General features: G+C 44.6%; 1 protein-coding gene across 1 annotated transcript; it reads left to right on the plus strand.

Moving 5' to 3' along the window:
- Window positions 1–410: 410 nt before the first annotated feature.
- Window positions 411–7704, plus strand: LOC142761761 (monocarboxylate transporter 9-like). Its single transcript, XM_075884623.1, has 6 exons — window positions 411–576; window positions 2349–2495; window positions 3637–3780; window positions 5321–5617; window positions 5684–6199; window positions 7386–7704. Exons 1-6 carry the CDS (start codon window positions 447–449, stop codon window positions 7574–7576), a joined length of 1425 nt encoding a protein of 474 aa, XP_075740738.1. The 5' UTR covers window positions 411–446; the 3' UTR covers window positions 7577–7704.
- Window positions 7705–22475: the final 14771 nt, after the last annotated feature.

The raw sequence follows: 22475 nt of genomic DNA on the forward strand, positions 1-22475 counted from the left end.
CCCGTCCTGCCTTTCAAGCTGTCGGGACTTTGTTGAGACCTTCATGGGGAACTTGAAGGCCCCGTCGGCGAAGGGTTGTGGTCGTCTAGCACATATACGGGCGGGACATGTTACTTTTAGTGACAGTGCGATTGCTCAGTCGCTTTGAAGCCCGGCTGGCACCGTACCAAAGATAGCAGGTAAGAAGGTACCCGGGTAGTTATTGGATAGAACGGAGAAAAGAATAGCCGTATACTCTACACTAAACCCCCTGCTTGTTCTGATTCAATAGTTGTATTTCGACGGGCGTGGGTGTGTGCAGCGTCGACATTCAATATTCAAGGGTACTGCCGACACGCGGCGCGCAGTGGTCTAAGAGAGCTTCGATGAGTCATTTAGGAGTTTTTCTTTTTTTTTACCTGCAGTGCATGGCCCGTGATTAGAAGTGCCCGTCTTGCCTGGTCGCCATGACTGTCTCAGACCAGGCGTCCACTCTTGCCGAGAAAAAGAACGGGTGTGCAACTTCGCCTACGAGCAATGCGAGAAAAGGAATACCTCGTTACGGGCCCGACAGCATCCACAGCTGGATGACGGCAGGTGAGATTTCTTTAATTGTCTATTCTGGTTCAAACTGAATTAATAAGTGACGTCCTATGGACCATGTATACGCAGAACACACTGCATAATGCTAGTGTAATGATTTATACATAAGTATTGCAATATAGTTTTTACAGTCGTCTCTAGGTTTCCCGCTATATACTCTTTCTTAATGAAAGCTCGATAGAACTGTGTGACATTTATTTAATTTGAACGCTTAGATTCACATATGGCGCACTACTGGGTCCACAACTTAAAGGTACGGTCGATATTGATAGAAAACCCAGTTTAACCAGATCGTTGTTGAAACGTTTGATCTGTTTCGACTAAACTCCTTTTCTGTGTAAGCATGTAACTCTTCTACACCACGCTATGCGAGCCCGCCATAGGAATTTCGTCTGATATTTGTAGTCTGAGATATGTTCAAAGGAGGCCTACTATGAAGAGTAACTACTCTGCATGACTTCTGTGTTATGAGAATGGTCTGTGTTATGAGAATGGGGTGCAAACAGCGTGAGCCAAAAGCGCAACTACAGCATTGCAGTGCCTGCAGTGCCTGTTGTGTTTGCATTCAACCTTCGGTCTTTGTTTTTGATTGGTAAGCTGTATTTGCAAGTAATGTGCCAAATTGAAAATTACCATGTACCGTTTTGAGCGTTTCATTTCATGCTAGCCTTCATTATATGACCCTGAGGGAATAAAGTGTTGTGTTCTCTTACTCACTGTTTGCGGTCCTAGTCGGCATGACTGACAGTGAGATGTAAGGTGCGTGATGAATGGTGCTTTTCTGGCGTTGTTGAAGAGTCCCTTTTTCGTGCTGACAACGACGTGTTCATATAAGCAGCGAGTCCACGGACAAGACTAGTGAGTGTACGTCATCGCTTAATCCACAGCAAGCTTTTCCGGCATGTATAAAAGCGCCGTAGTGGGCAATTTTTCTTACGACTAAGCGTGATCAAGCTGTCAATAATAAATGTTACTACATATTACAATCACACACTACATATCTAACACTATTGAGCACGAAAAAAAAAGATTAGGCAGTAAGGTGTTCCACCGAGGCCTTTGCGCATTATGGTTTTACGTACGAGTCCCCAGTAAAATTGAGTGAGTGCGAGTACCACGAGTGCTTCACGAAGAACATTAATTTATAAACTTGCGCGATGCGCATTTTTTTGTGCATGAGTAGCTCGAAAGTTTTGGCTGCTTGCTGAAATTCTGTTCTTTTAAGCGTTTTCCTTTTTCGCTCTCTCCCAATTACGGCTTTTTATACAGTGTGATATAAGTAAAACAATTATTAAGTAAATAAACTATGCGAATGTACCCTTTGTAACCTGAACTTTGCGGAGCCCTTTAGAAGCAATCTCTAGTGTAGTAAGCAGATTATCGGCTGCACTGCAAAATCAAATATGGCAGAATGGTGGTTGTAACATTACTGGCAACTTTACTCACATTAGGTCAAGGAGTAAGTAACGTTGCCAAAGGGCAAAAAAAAAATACATGGACGTGCATCTCGTCACTGAGCCCCGAGCTGACAAGCCGCATTGACCTGAAGAACTCCATTGAAGTACTACATACTCGCGGGGTGGTACATCTTCAATCATTTATAGCATGCCATAGTGTAATCATGTCAGCTGCAAACGTTAATTTGCAAATTAGTACAATTCCTTTGTACTTCATTTACAGTAAAACGACAATGCTATTTGTGAGTGTGTGTGCGTGCGTGTACACGCGCTGGGTGTGTGTGAAACTCGCGCTTGCTTGATTTGCAGGAGCGTGCGCCCTTGCTACATTTTTCGGCGTCGGTGGACGAAGATCGAGTGGCTTCTTGTACGTGGCCATTCTGGACACCTTCGGCGCCACCAGAACACAGGCTGCATGGCCCATCATATTACTCGGCGGTGTGCTGCTGCTAACAGGTTCAGTCACATGAGTTTCCTTATTATCTACAACGGTGCAACAAGAATGACTGCTCAATATCCCGCTGTCTGAGTTTCGCCCTATGAGTTATACTAAAATTTATGCCCACAAGTGTTGACATAAGCAAGCGCTTTCAAGATAGCCTGGAACGAAAGGAACATACAAAGTGCACTGCATTCCCTTTGCACATATGTATAATTGGCCCGAAATTGCAATTGTGTGAAACTTATTCGGAAGGCAATCATCACGCAAAATGTTGCAAGCTCGAGTAGTCTGTACTCAAATGAAAATATCTTGAACGAAGGGACCACTGCGAACAACGCTAGAGCTTTTAAGGTGAGCTCACACAGAGGAACGCAGCTTATGACAGTACATGACTATACTATTCATCGGAAGCAACGCTAATTTGATCAGCAATACATTCGTAGATATGAATATCAGAAAAACTGCCAAAGCTAGCAAGAAGTTTGTCAAATCGTTTAACTGCTTATGACTTGTTCGCACGTCTTGTTCATTCGTCGGCTGATAAATGTTGACCTTAATGCAAGAATACCTCATTCGTAGTTGCCACGCAAGATTCACGTGCACGAATATTAATAACGGTGAACTACCAGATACTAGAGTGTTTTGGAAACTTGATGAAAAATTAAAAACTAGAGTATCTTGGGAACATGAGCTGGCAAGTGCTCATCTATAGAAGTTGAATTGTGTGTAACTAATTTCCCTGCATGACATAAGGATTTTGAAGCCCCGCGCGGTGGTCTAATGGCTAAAGTACTCGGCTGCTGACCCGCAGGTCGCGGGATGCAATCCCGGCTTTGGTGGCTGCATTGCCGAATGAGGCGGAAACGTTTTAGGCCCATGTGCTCAGATTTGGGTGCATGGTAAAGAACCCCAGGTGGTCGAAATTCCGGAGCCCTCCACTACGGCGTCTTTAATCATATGGTAGTTTTGGGACGTTAAACCCCACATATCAAACAATCATCAAGGATTTTGAATATACTGGGTAGCATCCGGGCTAATGTAGAAGGCGCCTTAAATAAGGCCATGGTACTGTTCACATCGTACTACGTTTAAAGCGCATTCTTTCGAGAGGCAATTCAGGTAAATAGCGTATTATATTTACGTCTGTATTTCCAGGTCTCATTGCAGGGCCCTTAGCGCATCGGTATACTCCACGACCTGTGGCAATAGTCGGCGGCTCCATTGGAGCCCTTGGACTCATGGTTTCGTACTTCGCCACCAACACTGAATACCTCGTTTTCAGCTTGGGCATTGTCCACTGTAAGTAGGCTTCTAATATTTATTGCATGAGAAAATGCTAGTAAACACGGACTTCAACGATGGCCTATGGATTTCATAGCAACTAAACGATCAATTTTTGACTGGTAGGTGCACTTGTGTTGCCTATAAACTCTTTCTTTGTTAGAGTACCTTGCTTCGAGTGAGAAAAACAGAAGAAAAAACCGTAAATTTCACAAGTACCAAGAATATTGCATTCATTATTTCAGACAGTGCACAAAAGATTTTGAAAGGCATGCATAACGTAGGTGCACATTTATGACGCTAGAAAGAGACAAGCATGAAGCACAATGATACCTTCTTAAATTCAAGCAGATAGATATCTTAAAGCTAATAAACAGAGCGTGCATTGTACTGTTATGTGTACTGTTCTTTCTGTAGCTTTGTTGCTCTGTACTGACACTACACGAGAGAAGCTCCCAGCTATATGCTCTCACTGAAGCATTGAATTGACTCTAGAATGGTATTCGAGATAATGAATCACTCAAGGCCACAATATACGACATATACCTTAAGCCATGTTCAAAGCCCTCAATGAGCACGTACAAACTATATATGAACGCCTTTTAAAAAATTAAAAATGAAAACTCTTATCTGTATGTTCACGTGCGTAGTTGCGAAAAATACTGCAGCTGCCACTAGAGACTCAAGGCTACAGAAGGAATTGAACTGAGTGGAACCTAGCTGGTCTGGAACCTTAAGAGGTTATGCTTCGTTTAATACGTCTTGTGAAGTGACGCTTCCTTTCTATACGTTTCACGAAGCGATACTTTATGCTAGGTTTTTAGAAAGGCACCACTAAGTTGATGCTGTGTTTGGTTGAGTTTGGTTGAAAGTGACTTTTCACAGACTCGAAACAGATCTAATTCGTAAGTTATTTCCCAGTGACGTCATCAGCGTCTGCGGGTATGACGTCACTGGGAAATAACTTACGAATCAGATTTGTTTCGAGTCTATGAAAAGCCACTTCTGGTTCATTAAAGCTAGATTCAACAGAACCGAGCGTTTCTTTATGCTTTGAAAATAGTACCTTTTACATGATAAATACATTCACGGTTAAATAAAAACCCATCAAAGTGGTTACTATTGAGTGTACATTATAAGTGGAGGTATCTAAGTCTTGTTTTTGCTTTCTTTGATTTGCTACCTGTTCACCACTAAAGTGTAACATTACGAACGTGTGTTCTCAAATGCAAAGAGGTGACGTGACGACAAGTACAGTGTTAATGCAATTATCTGAAAAATGAGTAACATTGTCAGGTAAACTTCTACTGTTAGAGTTGACAACCCACATCAATATTATTGCGGGGATGTCGTGTCTACCTCAATTACGTCTCAATACAGGCACATGTGAGCCACATTCAGGCACATGTACCCTGGCTTCAGCCTGCCAGCGGTGCTGTGGGGTGGTTATAGGCGTTTTTTAGACCTTTGTTGTGAATATATTGTGTTGGGCTCTCTAGGTGATAAGTAGTTGTGGCTTTCCAGAGTACGAAGATCGTAATATCTTCTCTCCTTTCAGCAATCGGCAGTGGTATGCTGTTTGTCGTTATTCCAACTGTCATCAACGAGCACTTCATTCGCTACAAAGGTCTTGCCATGGGAATCAATTTCGCTGGTGCTACCATGGGCACATTCGTTTTTCCAAAGTTCCTCGAGCTGACAACCAATCACTACGGCTTTAAAAGTGCCCTGCTGCTTTTCGGTGCTCTTTGTCTGAACGCCGTGGCTTTCAGCCTGTTTCTGCGTCAGCCATCATGGCTGAAGAAGAAGCTGAAAGAGCAGAAGGACAAGCAGGCCCAAGAGAAGAAACTGCGCAGTGTGGCTGACACTGCTGGCCACACCGCAAAAGCCAGCTGCAATGCGATTCCAAATGGATCGGCAGATGGCCACGCAAGTGCGAAAAAACAGGAATTAGTGCCAGGATCATTTCGTCACGGCCTTACCGTGTTCTCGTGTCCCATGTTTTACGTGGTGATGTACTCTTACATTGCGTTCAGCTTCGCCTTCGAGTGCTACATTTCACTACTGGTTGATTTCGCGATTGACCGTGGAATAAGTGTTTCACACGCGGTGACCGTGCTCTCAACCAGTTCAGTGGCCGACCTGGTCGGTCGGCTGACACTTCCGGCACTGGCTGACAGAGGATACTTCACTCGTCAGTGCCTGATGACCATCAGCTTCGTGTGGATGGGATCTCTGTACATCATGCTTCCGCTAGCGGAGAGCTACGCTGTAGTGTTCGCAATGGCGACGGCGATTGCATTCTGCATCGGCACTACCGTAGTGTTGTTTTCTGTGCTGTGCGCGGAGTACGTCGGCATCGAAAGAGTGTCTATGGCGTATGGCATGGTGTCAGCGTCTGCGGGGATGACGTCACTGGGAAAGCCACTCGTAATTGGTGAGTATTGGCGTCATCTTATGACAATACCCGATACGTTCTTGCGAGTTTAAGAAGTTGCTTGTGGAATTCAAGCCATGCTGCGAATTCTCTGAATACATAAAGAGGTCGCTGCACGTGTAATCAGGCGCCAGGCCATCATCAGGGCCTTTAAAAATGTAACAAGCCCTACACTAGCTTTATGTTGCGTAGCGTCAACTAACGTCGATCATAGGTAGTCATGAATATAGTCAGTACCCAGACCCGTATTATATTGTGTGTATCGGACATGAATAAATTTATCATGCGCACCCCATCACTCGCGATGCATTAAATACGAAAGAATACTGTCTAACATGTACATATGTTGTCACAAGTTTACTAATACCTTTTCGTTTGTGTAGGCTAGGCAACCACGCTTATTTCAAGGCGCCGCGGTGCAATAGTAGTTGCGGTGTGGGGCCACCGAAAAGGAAGATGTAAATTCGATTGCGACTATGGCTGTGGCATTTCGCCATAGGGGCAAAGTGCTACAGGTCTCTGTACTCAGTTATATATACAGGTTAATAAACTCATGTGGTGCTCATCTTTGGAACGTCGTGTATGATGATTATGTCGCTGTTTCCAGCATGAAAACCCGCCAACTACCATAATGAAAGGCTTCCTCAATTGGTTGGTAGGGTGAACGACAAAATGAAGGTTAGAAAGCTGGTGGACTGCGAACACTTTCCCTGGCATTAAACTTGTGTTTCCCTCAGGGCTCTGCAGTTTGAAGCATTACCTCCAGACTTAAGGCCTTTGGCATAACTTTCCATATTTTCGAATGAATAAAGCACTGTCATTGCTTTCGACAGGATTATACTGACGTGGGTAGTGCTGGAAGCTGTTAGATATGTAATTGGGAAGTAGCAAGTTCATTGAAGCATAATTTGTGTTCCGACATTAAGGGCTATCTGAAAGGCGGTTGGGCATCTCCAGAGCTTCGCGGTGCCCATTAAAGCGATCGACCGAAGTATTCTTGAACGAGGAAGACCTTTCAACTTGGTTTCGTTATGATTGTGGCTGATCCAGTTATCATTTGCTCATGTGCACCAGCCAAAAAAAAACTGCAAGCCAGTTAGTAGGAAGCCGTATTGCCAAAACATGTACTTTGCCGCCTTTATTTAGAGTATACTCTCAATATGTGCTTCATTGCGCTCTTATACAGGCTACTTCCGGGACAAGGTGGGATCTTATGACAACCTGTTCCGCTTTTGCGGCTCCGTAGTGACACTGGGTGCCATCATCTGGATCTTCGTCCACATCAAGCTCTGGGCCACATCTAAGCACACGTGGACATTGGACAATGGCACGCTGTGTGGCTCTTACGAAGCCAATGCGAAGAAGGGCCAGCCTTAAGTTGTCGTTATCTGAGTGCATATGAACAATTCGTGTGCGTTGCGGGCCACATATGCATTCATTTTCCCACCAACGCCCCTTCCTTCACGCCTACTTTATGTGCATGCAGGCCGGCTTGAGCGCGTTAATCAAGCGCCACATTTGAATGTAAATCAACTGTTTTTTGTGATCATTGAGGCGGTAGGTCCGCGTAGGCGAAATCGTTATCGTCGCAAGCGCATGATAGAAGGATAGGTACCATGACCTTGTTTGATTTACTACACAGACGCACAAAAGAGATATGTTCACGAAGCCGTAGTACAAAACAGTAACCCGCTCAAACATCAATCAAGAGATTCTGTTGTTTTTTCTTCTTTTTCGTGGCTTGCTTTGCCAACAAGCGCTTCAATTCGTTTGAATGTACAGTGCCACTCCACGACAAGTTGTATAGCTACAGTGAATGTTGCGAAGATGAAAAGATAGAGTGGGTGAAGACCGCGAAGGTTTCGGGTTCTAATAGACTAGCTTATCACTTTTCTTGGCCCTCATGTACTCAGAGACTGCGCCAAAGAATAATGGCAAAACATATCAACCCTGCTGGCCCCCTGCTACTTTCTCATGAATTGATTGCCTTGGAAAGTAGGCGGGCGCTACAGCGGTATTGCTTGAATGAGAAGTCACATTTTCAATTGTTTCATAGTGGAGTGTGCCCACAAAAAATGTCACTAAAATCATATCTGTGCATTATTCTATAGAGGTATATGAGATATTGCAGACCGTCATGTTATCCGTGATAATGTACGTGCTTCACGCATGTCTTATCAGTCTTTTAAATGGCAGTTGCTGGACTTCTGCGTTAACTTGAGAGTGAAGTGTTCAACATTTCCTTGATTCAAGGAAGTATAATAAAGAGAATATAACGTGGTTGAGTCTTTCAATACACGTGTACATTATGTGAGTTTAGTCGGTAGAAAAATACACCGAGAGTGACATGTCCGTGTTAAGGTGCACATATCAAGAGCATTGGGCACGTGAGCACAACCCTTTCGGTTCGATCAACCGAATACGTCTCGACGTTCAGTCAGCCCAATCCAGCTGATTGCGAGAAAAATCAATGACTGTTTTTTTATATGACAAGTCCAAAGTGATTTGTTTTATCACGTTCACCATAACGTGACTGGGAATGTTTTTCATAAGGGTTTGAACAAATTTCCCGTTTGTGAAGACAAACATATGCCGCCAAAGCGTAGCACGCAATAATAATTCAATTTATTATAAGAGTCAGAAACTAGTGACACAGAGCTGAAGTTTACCTGCCGGGCCGAATTTCATTCTTCATACTGTGGGGTTTCGGAAAGCGGCTAGCCCGGAAACCCTCACGGAACATAACGAGACAAACTAGCAATAATCTTGTCTCCACCGATGCTCGGCCGAAACTTCCCGTTGCCAGCAGCTGCTGACCGCGTGCCACGAACCCACCCGCGCTCATCGTCCTCCTCTGCCACGTTGGCTGTGATCGTGGCCCCCGCTGGCATACTGTCCTCCTCCCCTCAGAAAGAGTGGAAAAGATGCCAGCTATTTTACACCGGTAGTCCATGCAACTGTCTTGTCTAACCTTGGCATGACGGACTGCACATGGCACACACGACCACACACCGGCAACTCGGCGTTCATTACTCCTTTTCGGGTCAGCAGTTGTTGAGGCGGCAGAATGGTTGCTACTATTGTCCGTGGTTGCCTTTTAGGGCGACGCTCCTTAGGACGTGGGTCGTGCGTTCGCGATCTATGCAGCAGTAGTGCATCGTAGTAGTACGTAGCCACCTCCACAGCAGGACTAGGAGCGCCACGCGCGCACTCATTAGAATTGAGGATGAAACCCGCGCATGTAAGTCATGAATAAAAAAGATAGTTGTTTCTGATGAAATAATCTACAGAGGAGAGTATCGGTGACATATTCTCCAAAAAAATTTGCCTTGAATTTGATGCTTACTTAAAAAAACTAATATCAGAACGACGCACTTTTAGCACTATTTGGCCAAAAAGGGTTGCCTTGTTCAACTCACCGGGCGTAACTTCCTTGGTTTTAGCAAGCTTTAGTGAGGGTTGGGCCGCAGTGTTATGAACAAGAGGTGGTTAAAGGTGGGAACTAGACATGAAGCGCATGCGTAATAAAGTGCACGCGTCCCGCGACTCTAGTTCACCCTGCCACCTCTTGTTTAGTCCTCGAAATGTCCACTGAATGGTGGTACTTCTTTTTATATGATGAATTTATGATGAAAATATGCGAGATGGCCATATTTGAAGTGTTCACTACATGGACGGACGAATGGACAGACGCACGAACAGACGGACAGAAGAACGCATGAATGAGTGGGCAGGCGCATGAATGAACGGATGAATGCACTGACGGACGCGCGGACAGACGTACGTATAGACGCACGAACGGGCACACACAGATGGATGGATGCACAGATGAACGCACGCACGGATGGATGGATGGACGCACAGATCATTGCATGGATGAACAGAAACAAGAACGAAAGAATGGACGGAGGCGCGGACGGACTCACAGATGCTTCACCCCACTCATCATGATGCATTCCACGGATATATGTGAGTTTTTTTTCTTGTGGAACGCTTGTTCCTCCTTGTAGTCGGCGCTAGAACCCTCGGAATCTGCTTCCAGAGCGTACCCTGCATCCTCTTCATGCTTTCAATCGGCCTTCCGCCATTCTGCTCCTTGCTATTCGCTGACTCTTCCCTGATGGTGACCACCGCCTGCTCCACTTCCGCCGACGTTGCTTCTCCCTCTTTCACGTCACTCTTGTTTTTCGTGCGCTTTAAAGTAATAGCCTTCATGTTGCCTTACGCCACTTCAAAGCTGCTCACATGACGTCCATCTGCCGACTTGTTCTTGTTCTGGGCAAATGCCACGGCCAATTCAGCCTTGACTTTCTCGGTCTCTAGATCAGTGTGATGCTCCACTTCCCTGTCCGAGTCATCTGCCGACATATTCTTCCAAATATTCACTGCTATGCCGACTACCCTATTTGGTTTCCCCAGAAGAAGTACGGCACTTTCCAAGATAACATCCTTCAACAGTTTCTCAAGATCAAGGTCCTTCCGGCTTTTCCTTTTCTTCACATTTCTTCCTCTGTCCCTTCACAGACTTCATTGTCTTCTGTTCGCAGTTGACACCTCTGTGCACGCCATCACCTGCCGCCTCTCGGTTCGCATGGCCGTCTCGCCTCACGTCAGCCTCCTAGATTGCGTTTGCGTCCACTCCAATATCGGCGACATCTTACGCACCGTGCCGACACCAGTCAGTCTCTTCCTCACCTTCCTGGAACTCGCCTTCCTCTTCCCCGACGATCACCATGGCCATTGTAAGTGACCCAGAACTCAGGCTCCCGAAGGCATGCTCGTACCTGCAGACGTCGTTAGCATGTAGTGCCACCCCATCGTCCGAGGCCGCCTCGTCATGTGCGCCATCTGTGCTCACGGCAAAATTTGCCCAGGTACGCTGCTTCATCGTTTCACGATGAGGATCATCTGCGGCAGCATGGTCGAGGCGCATAGGGTGCAAGGACGGGATGCCAAAGGGAGTATAGTAGCCCACAAAGAGGTCATGTAGCCATGAAGCCAAAGTTGTCGTGGAGGCCCGAGTGGGCTCGAGAGGAACGTCGGGTGGCTCATAGTAGTGGCGCTCTTGAAAAATCGGCTCATCAACTTTCCCAGCAAATAGGGCAAACTCCTCGAGGAAAGCCAAAAAGAGGTGAAACAGGAATGGCTGGGTAAGAAGGTGGCATCGCCGCGGCACGTGCGTTACCTTAACGGTCTCAGGAGCGCTGCAGTCAGTCCTACCGAACAACTGCTGCTTGGCCGGAACATATTCTTGCAGTCCGTCATCGCTGTAATTCCGCGGCCCCTCGCAGTGCAGCTGGCAGAACCCGTCGGAGCACCTCCAGCTCCAAGAAAGTGCCAGCTGTCATGAAGTACACAGGTCATCGGTGAAATTGACGACCAATACTTTCGCGTCCTGGCCAGAAAATGTTGCAACGAAAATGTTGCAACCAAAATGTTGCAACGAAAATATTGCAACGAAAATGTTGCAGCGGTTAGCGTCATCGTGAGGACCATGGTCGCAGACTACCAGGTCGCTTCGACATCCGTGGCCCAGGGGTGTTGACCTTCTCGTTGGGCGCCAAATGTGGGGTTTCGTGCTACAGCGAATCCCAGAGGAGACACCGAAACAAACTAGCAGCCATGTTTACTCCACCGATGCCCGGCTGCAACGGCCTGCTGCCAGCGGCTGCTTGCTTGCTTACTTGTTCCTCTGTATTGTCTCTTACCCTCGAAGGGGAATCGGCAATAAATCCGGTGGTTAATGTCAGTGGGAAGTTAAGGTTTATTCAATGCAAAAAGATGATGACGATGATGATCCTTAGTATTTCGGCGCATATATATACATATACATGACATCTAACAGGCAGCAATACCAAGGAATGCATAGAGGAAGTTATTAAAATCAATGTAATGTAAATGAAAAGACAGAAGAGTGGATGATAAAGTAACTTGCCGTGAGCAGGAATTGAACCTACGACCTTTGAATAACGCTTTCGATGGTCTACCACTGAGCTATCACGGCGGCTGTCCCCCCAGCCACTTTATTGGGTTCATATGTGAATTTAAACGTGGGAGTGTCAGTCAGCGCCACCTGTAGCCATAGCGGCGAGTGTGGCACATTCTTTTTATGAGCCTGTAAGGCGTCACGTAGCACGTGAACTTATTACGAGCTGGCAGCTGACCAATAGTCCCTCGTATACACCCTAACGGCACCAAGTCTGCTAGTACAAGAACCTCGTTAATGTCACTAATAAAAACAGAATATATCTGAGCAACGATGCAGGCTATCAGATATACTTTAGGACAGGGGTGTGGTGGGTCCAGAACGAATGATATAAAAAAGTCACACTAGCATGGCAATTGCTTTCCTTTAAGTATATACTCAAATACCTCAGAGCAGACGTCCCTGTGGCTATAACCTAATGTAATGGTGCCAAACGATAAAATTACTGCCACATTTAACTGTAACCCTGATTTTTCAAGTGGAGCTACCTGGTGTCTTTTCCGCTGATAAGAATATCGGTGACAGAATGAAAAGAAATTATGTATTGTTTCCATTTCTCCGCAAACCTGACACAAAGGTGACGCCTTTAGACCAAGTTTATGTATCTAATAATTTAGTTGTGGAGTTCCACAACGCAATCTGGTATAAGTAACTTTCAATTGCAATGTTGCGCACCACTGTCTATTCCAGCAGCACCTTAGATGTGTGAAATCTCAAAACTTATTCTGTGAGTAGGTGTTGATTTTATTATGCAAACAAAGGTTTCTAAACCCCACTGCTGTCGCATAAGCCGTATCAGGCAAAAAAGGGATAAGGGAACCGCTAAGAAAAACTGTGGCCAGTGCATCCGCCTTCTGATTAAGATACATGCCACGATGGCCCGGTACCCGTAACAGCTGAAGTTTTTGCAAGTTTGTTGGTATGGGCTGTCGAAACATATGCATAAATGTTAAGGTGGCTCCCGAAGACAGAGCAGCATAAACTGAAAAAAAATCTGCCATTACGACTGCTTTTGATTTGCCCGAAGGAAGTTTGCACAATGCTAGTGCAATAGAAAGTCATTATGCTATGAATATTGGTGTGTAATTTGGAAGCCTTCCCCGCCGCGGTGGTCTAGTGGCTAAGGTGCTCGGCTGCTGACCCGCAGGTCGCGGGTTCAAATCCCGGCTATGGCGGCTGTATTTCTGACGGAGGCCGAAATGTCGTAGTCGCGTGTGCTCAGATTTGGGTGCACGTTAAAGAACCCCAAGTGGTCAAAATTTCCGGAGCCCTCCACTACGGCGTCTCTCATAATCATATGGTGGTTTTGGGACGTTAAACCCCACAAATCCATCCATCTATCAATCAATCAATCAATCAATCAATCACTCTGGAAGCCTAACCAAAAAGGAACAGTCAAGTAAACGCAAGACGTTACCTGCCCCAGCCTTTTCATTTGATATGGATGCATCGGTCGCAATTATGTTGTTTATGTTCACGTGTGCCAAGTAATCTTGTAACCGATCATTTAAATATTGAAACGGCATTTGCTTCGCGTTAGAGGCGTAAATATTCTGAAATGCTATCTGAAAGTCTAAATTAAAGTCACTTGTAGATAAAACATGTTTCATTGTGACGTTCACTGGTTCTAGCAGCGCTCGAACGAACATAACCTGTAGGGATTGGAATCGTGACCACCGAGTTTCAAAAAATAAGCTTGGATCTTTAATAAAAAGCATAAAACGATTCTCTCTAGGGTGAAGTGTATTGGTTTAAAAATGTTTGGATAGTAAGTATTTTGAATATATTTAACAATGAAGGTAGACGCGTTTCCATGTAGAGCACATTGTTATCAACGAACTAGGGCAGTCCAAGGCACAATCGTTAAACTTCCCTTTCCAATAGTATTAGTGGTCTCATTTTACCAGTCACACTGCCAGAAAATAAAGCACAGTCGAATTCTATGATAGAATGCATGTACATTCTATAGATCATTACCATTGTATTTATGCTGAATGCTCCCCACGAGCGCTCCCGCAATCATCGTCCTTCCCTTCCACGAAAGACGTGCTCGCGGCCGCCGCTTCCATAATAGTGAGATTTATTACACGTAATTGTACCTAGTATTTCACTTAAATTGGAGCTCTCTCGGCTCAGCTGTTAATAGAAACTACCAGCACATCGTGCTGAAATAGAACCAACAAGGGTTTTATATATGGATTTCTCTCAAGCTCTGTTGTGTTTTAATTACCTATGCGAAGCCCAGTCATCCATTATGAAGACGGTCCAGTTATAACACTTCTCTATAAAAAAAAAGAGGAATGGTGTTACGCGCAGCAAGGCAGGTGTAGACTGTTCCCAGTGTACTGTAGTAGTCTATAATAGCTTTTTGTTAATGACAAATAATTATTTAGTCATAATTTAATTTGCAACTAAAAATACTTGTGCAATTATCAAAATGTCAATGAGCCAGATTTGCCCATGTTGAAACATCTGTCTGTGCTACTTTCAAAAACATATTAATTGCGTGCTCATGTCTTTCAGTTACTAAAAAGCGGGTTCAAATCCCGGCTGCGGCGGCTGCATTTCCGATGGAGGCGGAAATGTTGTAGGCCCGTGTGCTCAGATTTGGTTGCACGTTAAAGAACCCCAGGTGGTCTAAATTTCCGGAGCCCTCCACTACGGCGTCTCTCATAATCATATAGTGGTTTTGGGACGTTAAACCCCACATATATATCAATCAATCAGTTACTAAAGAAAGCCTTCGAAATACAAAAATAACACGTGACTTTACTAATGCGCGCATCCGAAAGAAGCACCCACTAACAACGTCACTTTGCCATAGCCAGTAGCAACGAAGGAAATGCAAAAAAAAGATCGGCCCTGTATCTGCATGTCTCACAGCGAACGTCATCAAAAGGCGATAATCTCGCGTGTGGAGAAAGTGAACAAAACATTTGTTTGATGTTCTACGCGAGAAAATTGGTTATTTATACTCTGAAGACGCAGCGTTAGAGATTGTTGGTCCGTGCAGCGCAAGCGAATGAGCGGACACGAGCGCCATCTGGAAGTTATCTTCGAAAACGTAGGAAGGCGTGCGCACCTATTTCGGAGGCTTTAAGTGTAGAACGCAAAGTGACGCGCAGGTTTCACCACCGTGTCGTCTTAGCAAAGCGTTGGTGCACATGCGTTTTCGAGCATCCTGTAGTATTGTCAGCGCAGCGTGATAAACGCTGGGGTTCTTATAGGGTGAGATCGACACGGGTCCAAAGGTGATGTTTTATATTTCGTTGAGTATTTTATATTTCGTGCACCTCTCACCAGGTAGCCCGAAAGTCAACTTCGTTTTAAGATTAACGGCATAACTTACGAGAAAAAAATCAAACTTCACCAACACGGAGGCACCAATTTCGTCACCTGTCATTTTGGAAAATTGCAGATGCTATAAAAAGACAAACATCTTTGTTTCAAAGAAGATATTTTTTACCTGAAATGCATGTATCGTGAAAAATGAACACATACGGTTTCAAGTTTGTAGACCTTAGGAAAATAGCTTTTAAAGATGTCTAATTTTGCAACAGTTTAAAATAAGTTATGATTTCTCTATTTTTTCTCCGAAAGGAATGCAAGCAGCGTTTTCAAACTTGACACGTTTTAAGGATATAGTGCTTTGAATTAGTGCATAAACTATTGCTGTCGTAGGGCGAATGTAAATATTTATATATTGCCTCAAAGTTCTCATCTTGGCAAAAGTGTACTGCACAGAAATTTGAATAAAAAACTCCATCTTCGATTTTTTTTTAAATCTCGTAAATAGACAACTGAAGACCGTCATACAGTAATATAGAAAAACATGCTGCATTATTTTGTTTTTAGTGGCAATATTCGTGGTACAAATTAGAACTTTTCGAGAATGCGCTGATAAGTAGAGTAATCTAGAAATCGGTACGGAAAAGCGGCAATAAGCTTCGAACGCGAGTAAACGTGACCACATTTGGTGAAGAAAGGCTGTTTTAGCAGATAAGAGTAACTACTTTGAACATGGTATTCTACAGTATCTGAATTCACTCTTATACGTAGAGCACTGAGACTTCTAATATATGATGCCTCTCCATTACTGACACACAGATGAAGCTGCTGTGATGGCCATGTGTTTGCAACACGTTGGGTAAGAGAATTGAATGTTGAATGGGTTCATAAATGATTCATAACAAATTTTTATCATTTGGGGCACGAAGACTGCCGTATTAGACTGAAGAACGCGCTTTAGGGCAAGTTGTCATCCGTCGTCTGCTCTACAGATGAATTGCTGTGCGCTGCATCTTGGAGGCAATGTTTTAGATCATATGGTTCAAAGTAGGGACAAAGATGACGCCTCCCGTAATTTTATCGGCAAAATCATTGTGAAATTCATTTTAACGTGTGCAGTATTTGCTTTTTAATTGACAATCGCACAAGTATGAACGCTGAAACTTGAGCAATATTGCAGGGTGCTGCGGATGGGGAAGAGCGTTTGGGGTTTCGTTTGGGGCCGTTTGAGGTATCGTTGCGGCGGACAACAAACGAATGTACAGACAGACGGACAGACGGACGGACGGACGGACGGACAGACAGACAGACAGACAGACAAACAAACAGACAGACAGACAGACAGGACAAAATTTTTTTCGTCAAAATACCCAAAGAACTAGGGTCTTAAAGATACGGATTGCGCTATCTGCGACATTCCGTCCAAAAAACGCTCCGCCTTGATCTTGCACGTAAAGCATGTAATCGCTATATTCAAAACAACGGTCCGGTCACGTTATAAATAAGAACAGTTGACCTTAGGCTAAGAATGTGGATAGCGACGTACACTCAAGCAGAAAGAATACCTGCAAAACTGCGACACGTTTTTTTGGCACCCGACCTGCGCCGTTGCCAATGGGAAAGACGCTGTCGCTGGCAACAGAAAAGAGGCAAAGGGGTGGCTTCCAGTAAGATTATTTGAGGGCGATAATTTGTTTTGAGCGTGTGAGCACAGTCACGTGCTATTTTTTTATATTTCGCGTGCTAATTTTATTCACAGAAAAAAAATGACCGTACACTTGAATTATTGCTGGAACTAGCGCTGGCAGATGTCATTTCGACATGTGCACATCTGAATCATTGACATTTTGATAATTGGGCGAGTACTTCGTGAGTTAAAATATATTGAGACTGATATTATTGGTCATTAACAAAAAATAGTAGCGGCTACTTCAGTATACCAGGAACTACATACTTGAGGTTTCCTTCACGTAACACCGTTTCTTTTTTTCACCGTGCTACGTGATAATTGGGACGCCCTGTATATACATGGCAAAATACAGACACGGTACTGCCGGTGCACCCTATATCTCTCATTGGTTCAAGCGCAGCTGTAAACGCCACCGCTCGTACGTATCAGCTAACGTAATAAAGGCTGATGAGTTGTTCTTTTGAAAAAAGCAGGCAAGGCATCTATCCGAATTGACACTCGCAAAAGCGTACTGCAAAGACCCCTCGCGCGCTGTTTTCGCAATAGACACAAGTTTAGGCCAGTAGCTACATAGTTTTCTTTTTTTTTTGGGGGGGGGAGGAGGGGATTAGACGTCTCTTCGTTCATGTATTTATGTAATTGCGTGTGCTTGTATGAGCGCGCGTATATATGCCCATGGAAATATAAAAAAATGTGTGGTATTCGGGTTCCTTTTCCTCTGGATACACCAATGTCTACGTGTGTGCGATGCAATTGTGATTTTCACAGTTGAGGCGTACCTGACGATGTTTCCACTAGTCGTCATGTAAAAGCTACTGAAGTTCAGTCGGATGAACTGAGTCTGCAAGCAGAGTTGTCGACGCCTCTAAGCGCACCTGCCAGAAGTAAAATACAAGTCTCCCGACTGTTAAGTTGCAATGGTGTAGTGTTCATTTTTTTATTCGCTTGACGCAGAAGAATAAAAAAGAGAGCTGCAAATCATGGAGAGACGGAGATTTTAACGAATATGGAGACATCTTGGTGATTCGCTGCCCCAAACTAGGAGGAAGGAGGTAAGAAAGCTGAAGCGTGAAAAGAAAGCGAGGGAGCAAAAGAAGATAAGTAAAAGAAACGGTGAGTCGTGGTAGTGTTATAATATGTCCTGCAGGCCTCTGCCGCGCGATAAATTCTGAGACACCTCCACAGGTTTTCAGTGCGAGGACACCGAAGGTGAGAATTCGAACACTCTCTGTTCCTGCAGAAGCCTATCGCACATGAGGGCCCCTTCTACTGCTAGCGGCAGCTTTTGCACGCTCCATCAAAGACAGCGGCACAGAACACCCAAGACAGTTTCCTCGATGCTGCTGTTGCTGCCTGCAGCACTTTAAACATAGCTCATTCAGAAAATAAAACTTTTTTTTTTGAACAGACAACTTGCCACAGCTGGCAAATCATTATTGGCTCAAGTCAAGAATAGCCTTATGGATGGCGAAGTCCAAAGGATGGGTTCAGTTGGTGACCTTGGCATGTTTCGGGAGGATGTTATGTATTTTTTTGCAAGTTCATTAACTTGAGATGCTGCCTCTGTTCGTGAGAATTGAGCCAAAATTTTTACGCCATCTTCACGAGCAGATCGATATGCTGCATCAGTATGTTCGTGGCCCGTTGTAGTATGGCTTGCGAAAAAGTGAAGCGTGATGTCCTACTCATACGACAAGAATTCGGAGCAGCTTTTTCATTTCTAACACTGGTTGTTTGTTATAGACGTAGCGTAATGTAGATATAAAATGTTGAAGAGCTGCCTAGGAGTGTGTGAGCACGGGCTGTTTCTTGCTTGGTTTATCACAAAGCACGTGAAGTGCAGTACGTGGAAGCAACGAATGCAGCGGCTAGCGATGTCATCTGAGACAGAACAGACACACAGATCCACACAACACTGGGTTGGGCGTTCACTGTGTCTTCTCGCGCTACATTATTATTATTATCAAGCACAAGCTAGTGCAAGAACAAGTCCTTTCGTGATGTTATCTGGTGTTATGGCCTAATAACGGCCGTGGTAGTTCTTCCTAGATCCTGCAGACCCGTCTATCCTGCATGAAGAATCAGTATACAGGTGGTCATTCTCGTCGTGGGTCTCATATAACAGCAGAGACACCTCCCTGAACTCTTTTCAAATATGCTTGAGAGTTGGGCTTTTGACTGTAGAGGACTGAGAGGGTATTGTGAACTTAAGTATGAGCCAAGCAACTAGGAGTAGTAGCCACTCTCGCTGGAGCATGTACTGATGAAAGGCACAAATAATAGAACAGTATTGTGTGGTAAGAAGAGGCACGTATTGTTTCCTGGCCGTGAACTTAGATGATGGGCAAGTGCGAAAACGACATATCTGACGTGAGCTCTCAGCGCGTCCATCACAACATCTTAGCTGGGTAGTCGTTTTCAATCAATATGGCCTCTGCTATTGACGAGCACAGCTGTAATGTCAGGCAAACTTGTTGCTGGCGTTACCACTGCCGGGCCACTTGAGCGGTTCTGTTTGCGGATCAGGCCATAGGTGACATTAGATTTCTGGCTCCACGCGTGCTCATGCGACCGATGTAAGTTTCATGAGGAGCTTTGCGTAAAACTTTTCATTATTGTTAGTTTAGTTCACACTTTATGCACTGGCATATCGCTTGAAGAATCAGTGCAACGCATCCCAACTTAGAACGTTTCTTTTCATTCGTTGTTCTTCAGGAACGCTGAATGTTGCAGCAAATGCTCAAACAACAATTTTGATTTAGATATCCTTAAGGCTCATACATTGTCTTGCGCTGATGCAGTAAAGGCTTCGATCCCATAATTTATGCTTTGTAACAGCAAATCAACTGTAGCACAGGATTCCCTTCATCGACTAGCACTGTGCTTGTGAGTACAGTGAAGTAAGAGTGAGGGAGCGCCGCACTCATTGACGAGTCTTTGGAAGTGCTAGCCAGTGGGCCGTGGCACTAGTATCGAGTATACGTTTCACCCGGTGAAAAATAATCAGCTAGCATGGTTCCTTGACCACACGGTAAAATCTATGGAATATGCTGCGGGAGTTGGAAACTGAAGATAGACGAAAAAAAAAAGCTTCATCGAGCTACAATTAGGCAGCGCTAGTTTTCTAGTCTGAAGCGGATGGCGGCTATGCTGCGCCCGAAAGACAGATTTTACGCCGCTTCGTGGCCTCCTTGGACCCCCTATACATAATATTTCGCTAAACCTACACAGAATGAAAAAAAATACATACATCTTACCTACTATAGAGCACTATAGTGCTCTTTCACGTGTGCGGATATTTTCATTTCATTTCATCGTGGGCTTGGTGGCTGCTTCGTTTCTTCACCAACTAATCCACTGCTGCTCTTCGCTATCAAGTGTTATCAGCCGTCGTCGCGCATCTGCTTCTTGTTGCCGGTGTGTCCACCCCTCTGCACACATCGACGGATTGTGGATTGCGATGTTTCGACATTGCTCTGACTATCCACCAAACAACCGGAAAATCAGATTTCATCTCGCCTCTACCTGCCAGCCTGTCACCACTATCACAATGCCTGGTCCTAAATGGTGGATGGTCAGCCCCATCGCCAGCGACGTCATCCACTTCGCTGGCTATAAAAAGTGCGCCCCCATCGGCAGCACTTCGTGGGCTTGGTGGCTGCTTCGTTTCGTCACCAACTAATCCACTGCTCTTCGCTATGCAGGTTTAACATATATTGTTGCCGTTGAACGGCCCTAAACCGACATATTAATCTTAGAAATGTCGTGGGAGAGGCCTCCGGAAGTTTCGAGGACCTGGGGTTGACTTTAGTTCCAAAAACTTGAAATTAAAAAAAACCTTGCCTAAAATTCAATTTAATACGGTATTATATTCGAACCAATATTGGTTCCGGTATTATATTGGAACCTGAATTTGGCCACGTTTAACGCTAGAACCTTATCTAGTGAAGGAAGTCTAGCTGTACTATTCGAGGAGCTAGCGGGTGTTAAATGGGATATAATAGGCCTCAGTGAGGTTAGGAGGACAGATGAGGCCTATACGGTGCTACAGAATGGGCACGTCCTTTGCTACAGGGGCTTGGCAGACAGAATAGAACTGGGAGTGGGGTTCCTAATTCACAGAAACATAGCTGGCAACATAGCGGAATACTATAGCATTAATGAAAGGGTGGTAGGTATCGTAATTAAACTGAATAAAAGATACAAAATGAAGGTAGTACAGGCTTACGCGCCTTCATCCAGCCATGAAGACGCTTCAGTTGAAAGCTTCTATGAAGACGTGGAATCGGCAATGAGTAAGGTAAAAACACAGTATACTATAGTGATGGGCGACTTTAATGCAAAGGTAGGGAAGAAGCAGGCTGGAGACCAGGCAGTAGGAGATTATGGCATCGGCACTAGAAACGCCAGAGGAGAGCTACTAGTAGAATTCGCAGAACGCAATAATTTACGGATTTTGAATACCTTCTACCGAAAACGAGAAAACCGCAAGTGGACATGGAGGAGCCCTAATGGCGAAAATAAGAACGAAATAGACTTTATAATGAGTACACACCCTGGAATCGTGCAGGATGTGGAAGTGGTTGGCAAGGTACGATGCAGTGACCATAGAATGGTACGGTCTCGAATTCGCCTAGACATGAAGAAGGAACGGCAGAAACTGATACGCAAGAAGCCAATCAATCAGCTAGCACTGAGAGGGAAAGTACAGGAATTCAGAGTGTCGCTGCAGAACAGGTACTCGGCTCTTAGTGAGGAAACCAACCTTAGCGTAGATACAATGAATGATAATCTGACGAGTATCATTACGGAGTGTGCAGTGAAAGTTGGAGGCAGGGTAGTTAGACAGGACACTGGCAAGCTTTCGCAGGAAACGAAGAACCTAATTAAGAAGCGTCAAATCATGAAAGTGTCAAGTACAACAGACAAAATAGAACTGGCAGAGCTCTCGAAGTTGATTAATAGACGTAAGGTATGCGATGTAAGAAGGTATAACATTGAGAGAATTGAACACGCTCTGAAAAATGGAGGAAGTGTCAAAGCGTTGAAGAGGAAACTTGGAATAGGCAAAAGTCGGATGTATGCACTAAGGGACAAAGAAGGCAAAATAACTACCAATATGGATAGGATAGTTAAAATAGCGGAGGAGTTTTACAGAGATCTGTACAGTAGCCGAGACAAACACGACCCTAATACTATAAGAACTAGCAGTAACCCAGATTACACCCCACCAGTAATGATAGAAGAAGTCAGAAAAGCTTTGGAGAGCATGAAAAGGGGCAAAGCTGCTGGTGAGGATCAGGTAACATCAG

Source organism: Rhipicephalus microplus, unplaced genomic scaffold (genome assembly GCF_043290135.1).
Source record: "Rhipicephalus microplus isolate Deutch F79 unplaced genomic scaffold, USDA_Rmic scaffold_41, whole genome shotgun sequence".
Lineage (NCBI taxonomy): Eukaryota > Metazoa > Arthropoda > Arachnida > Ixodida > Ixodidae > Rhipicephalus > Rhipicephalus microplus.

Bases quoted from the DNA above. Each gene is read 5' to 3' on its own strand.
- LOC142761761 (XM_075884623.1), top strand. From the start codon at position 447: ATGACTGTCTCAGACCAGGCGTCCACTCTTGCCGAGAAAAAGAACGGG. The intron at 577-2,348 runs GTGAGATTTCTT...CTTGATTTGCAG, and splicing joins CCACAGCTGGATGACGGCAG to GAGCGTGCGCCCTTGCTACA. The intron at 5,618-5,683 runs GTGTGGCTGACA...ATGGATCGGCAG, and splicing joins CCAAGAGAAGAAACTGCGCA to ATGGCCACGCAAGTGCGAAA.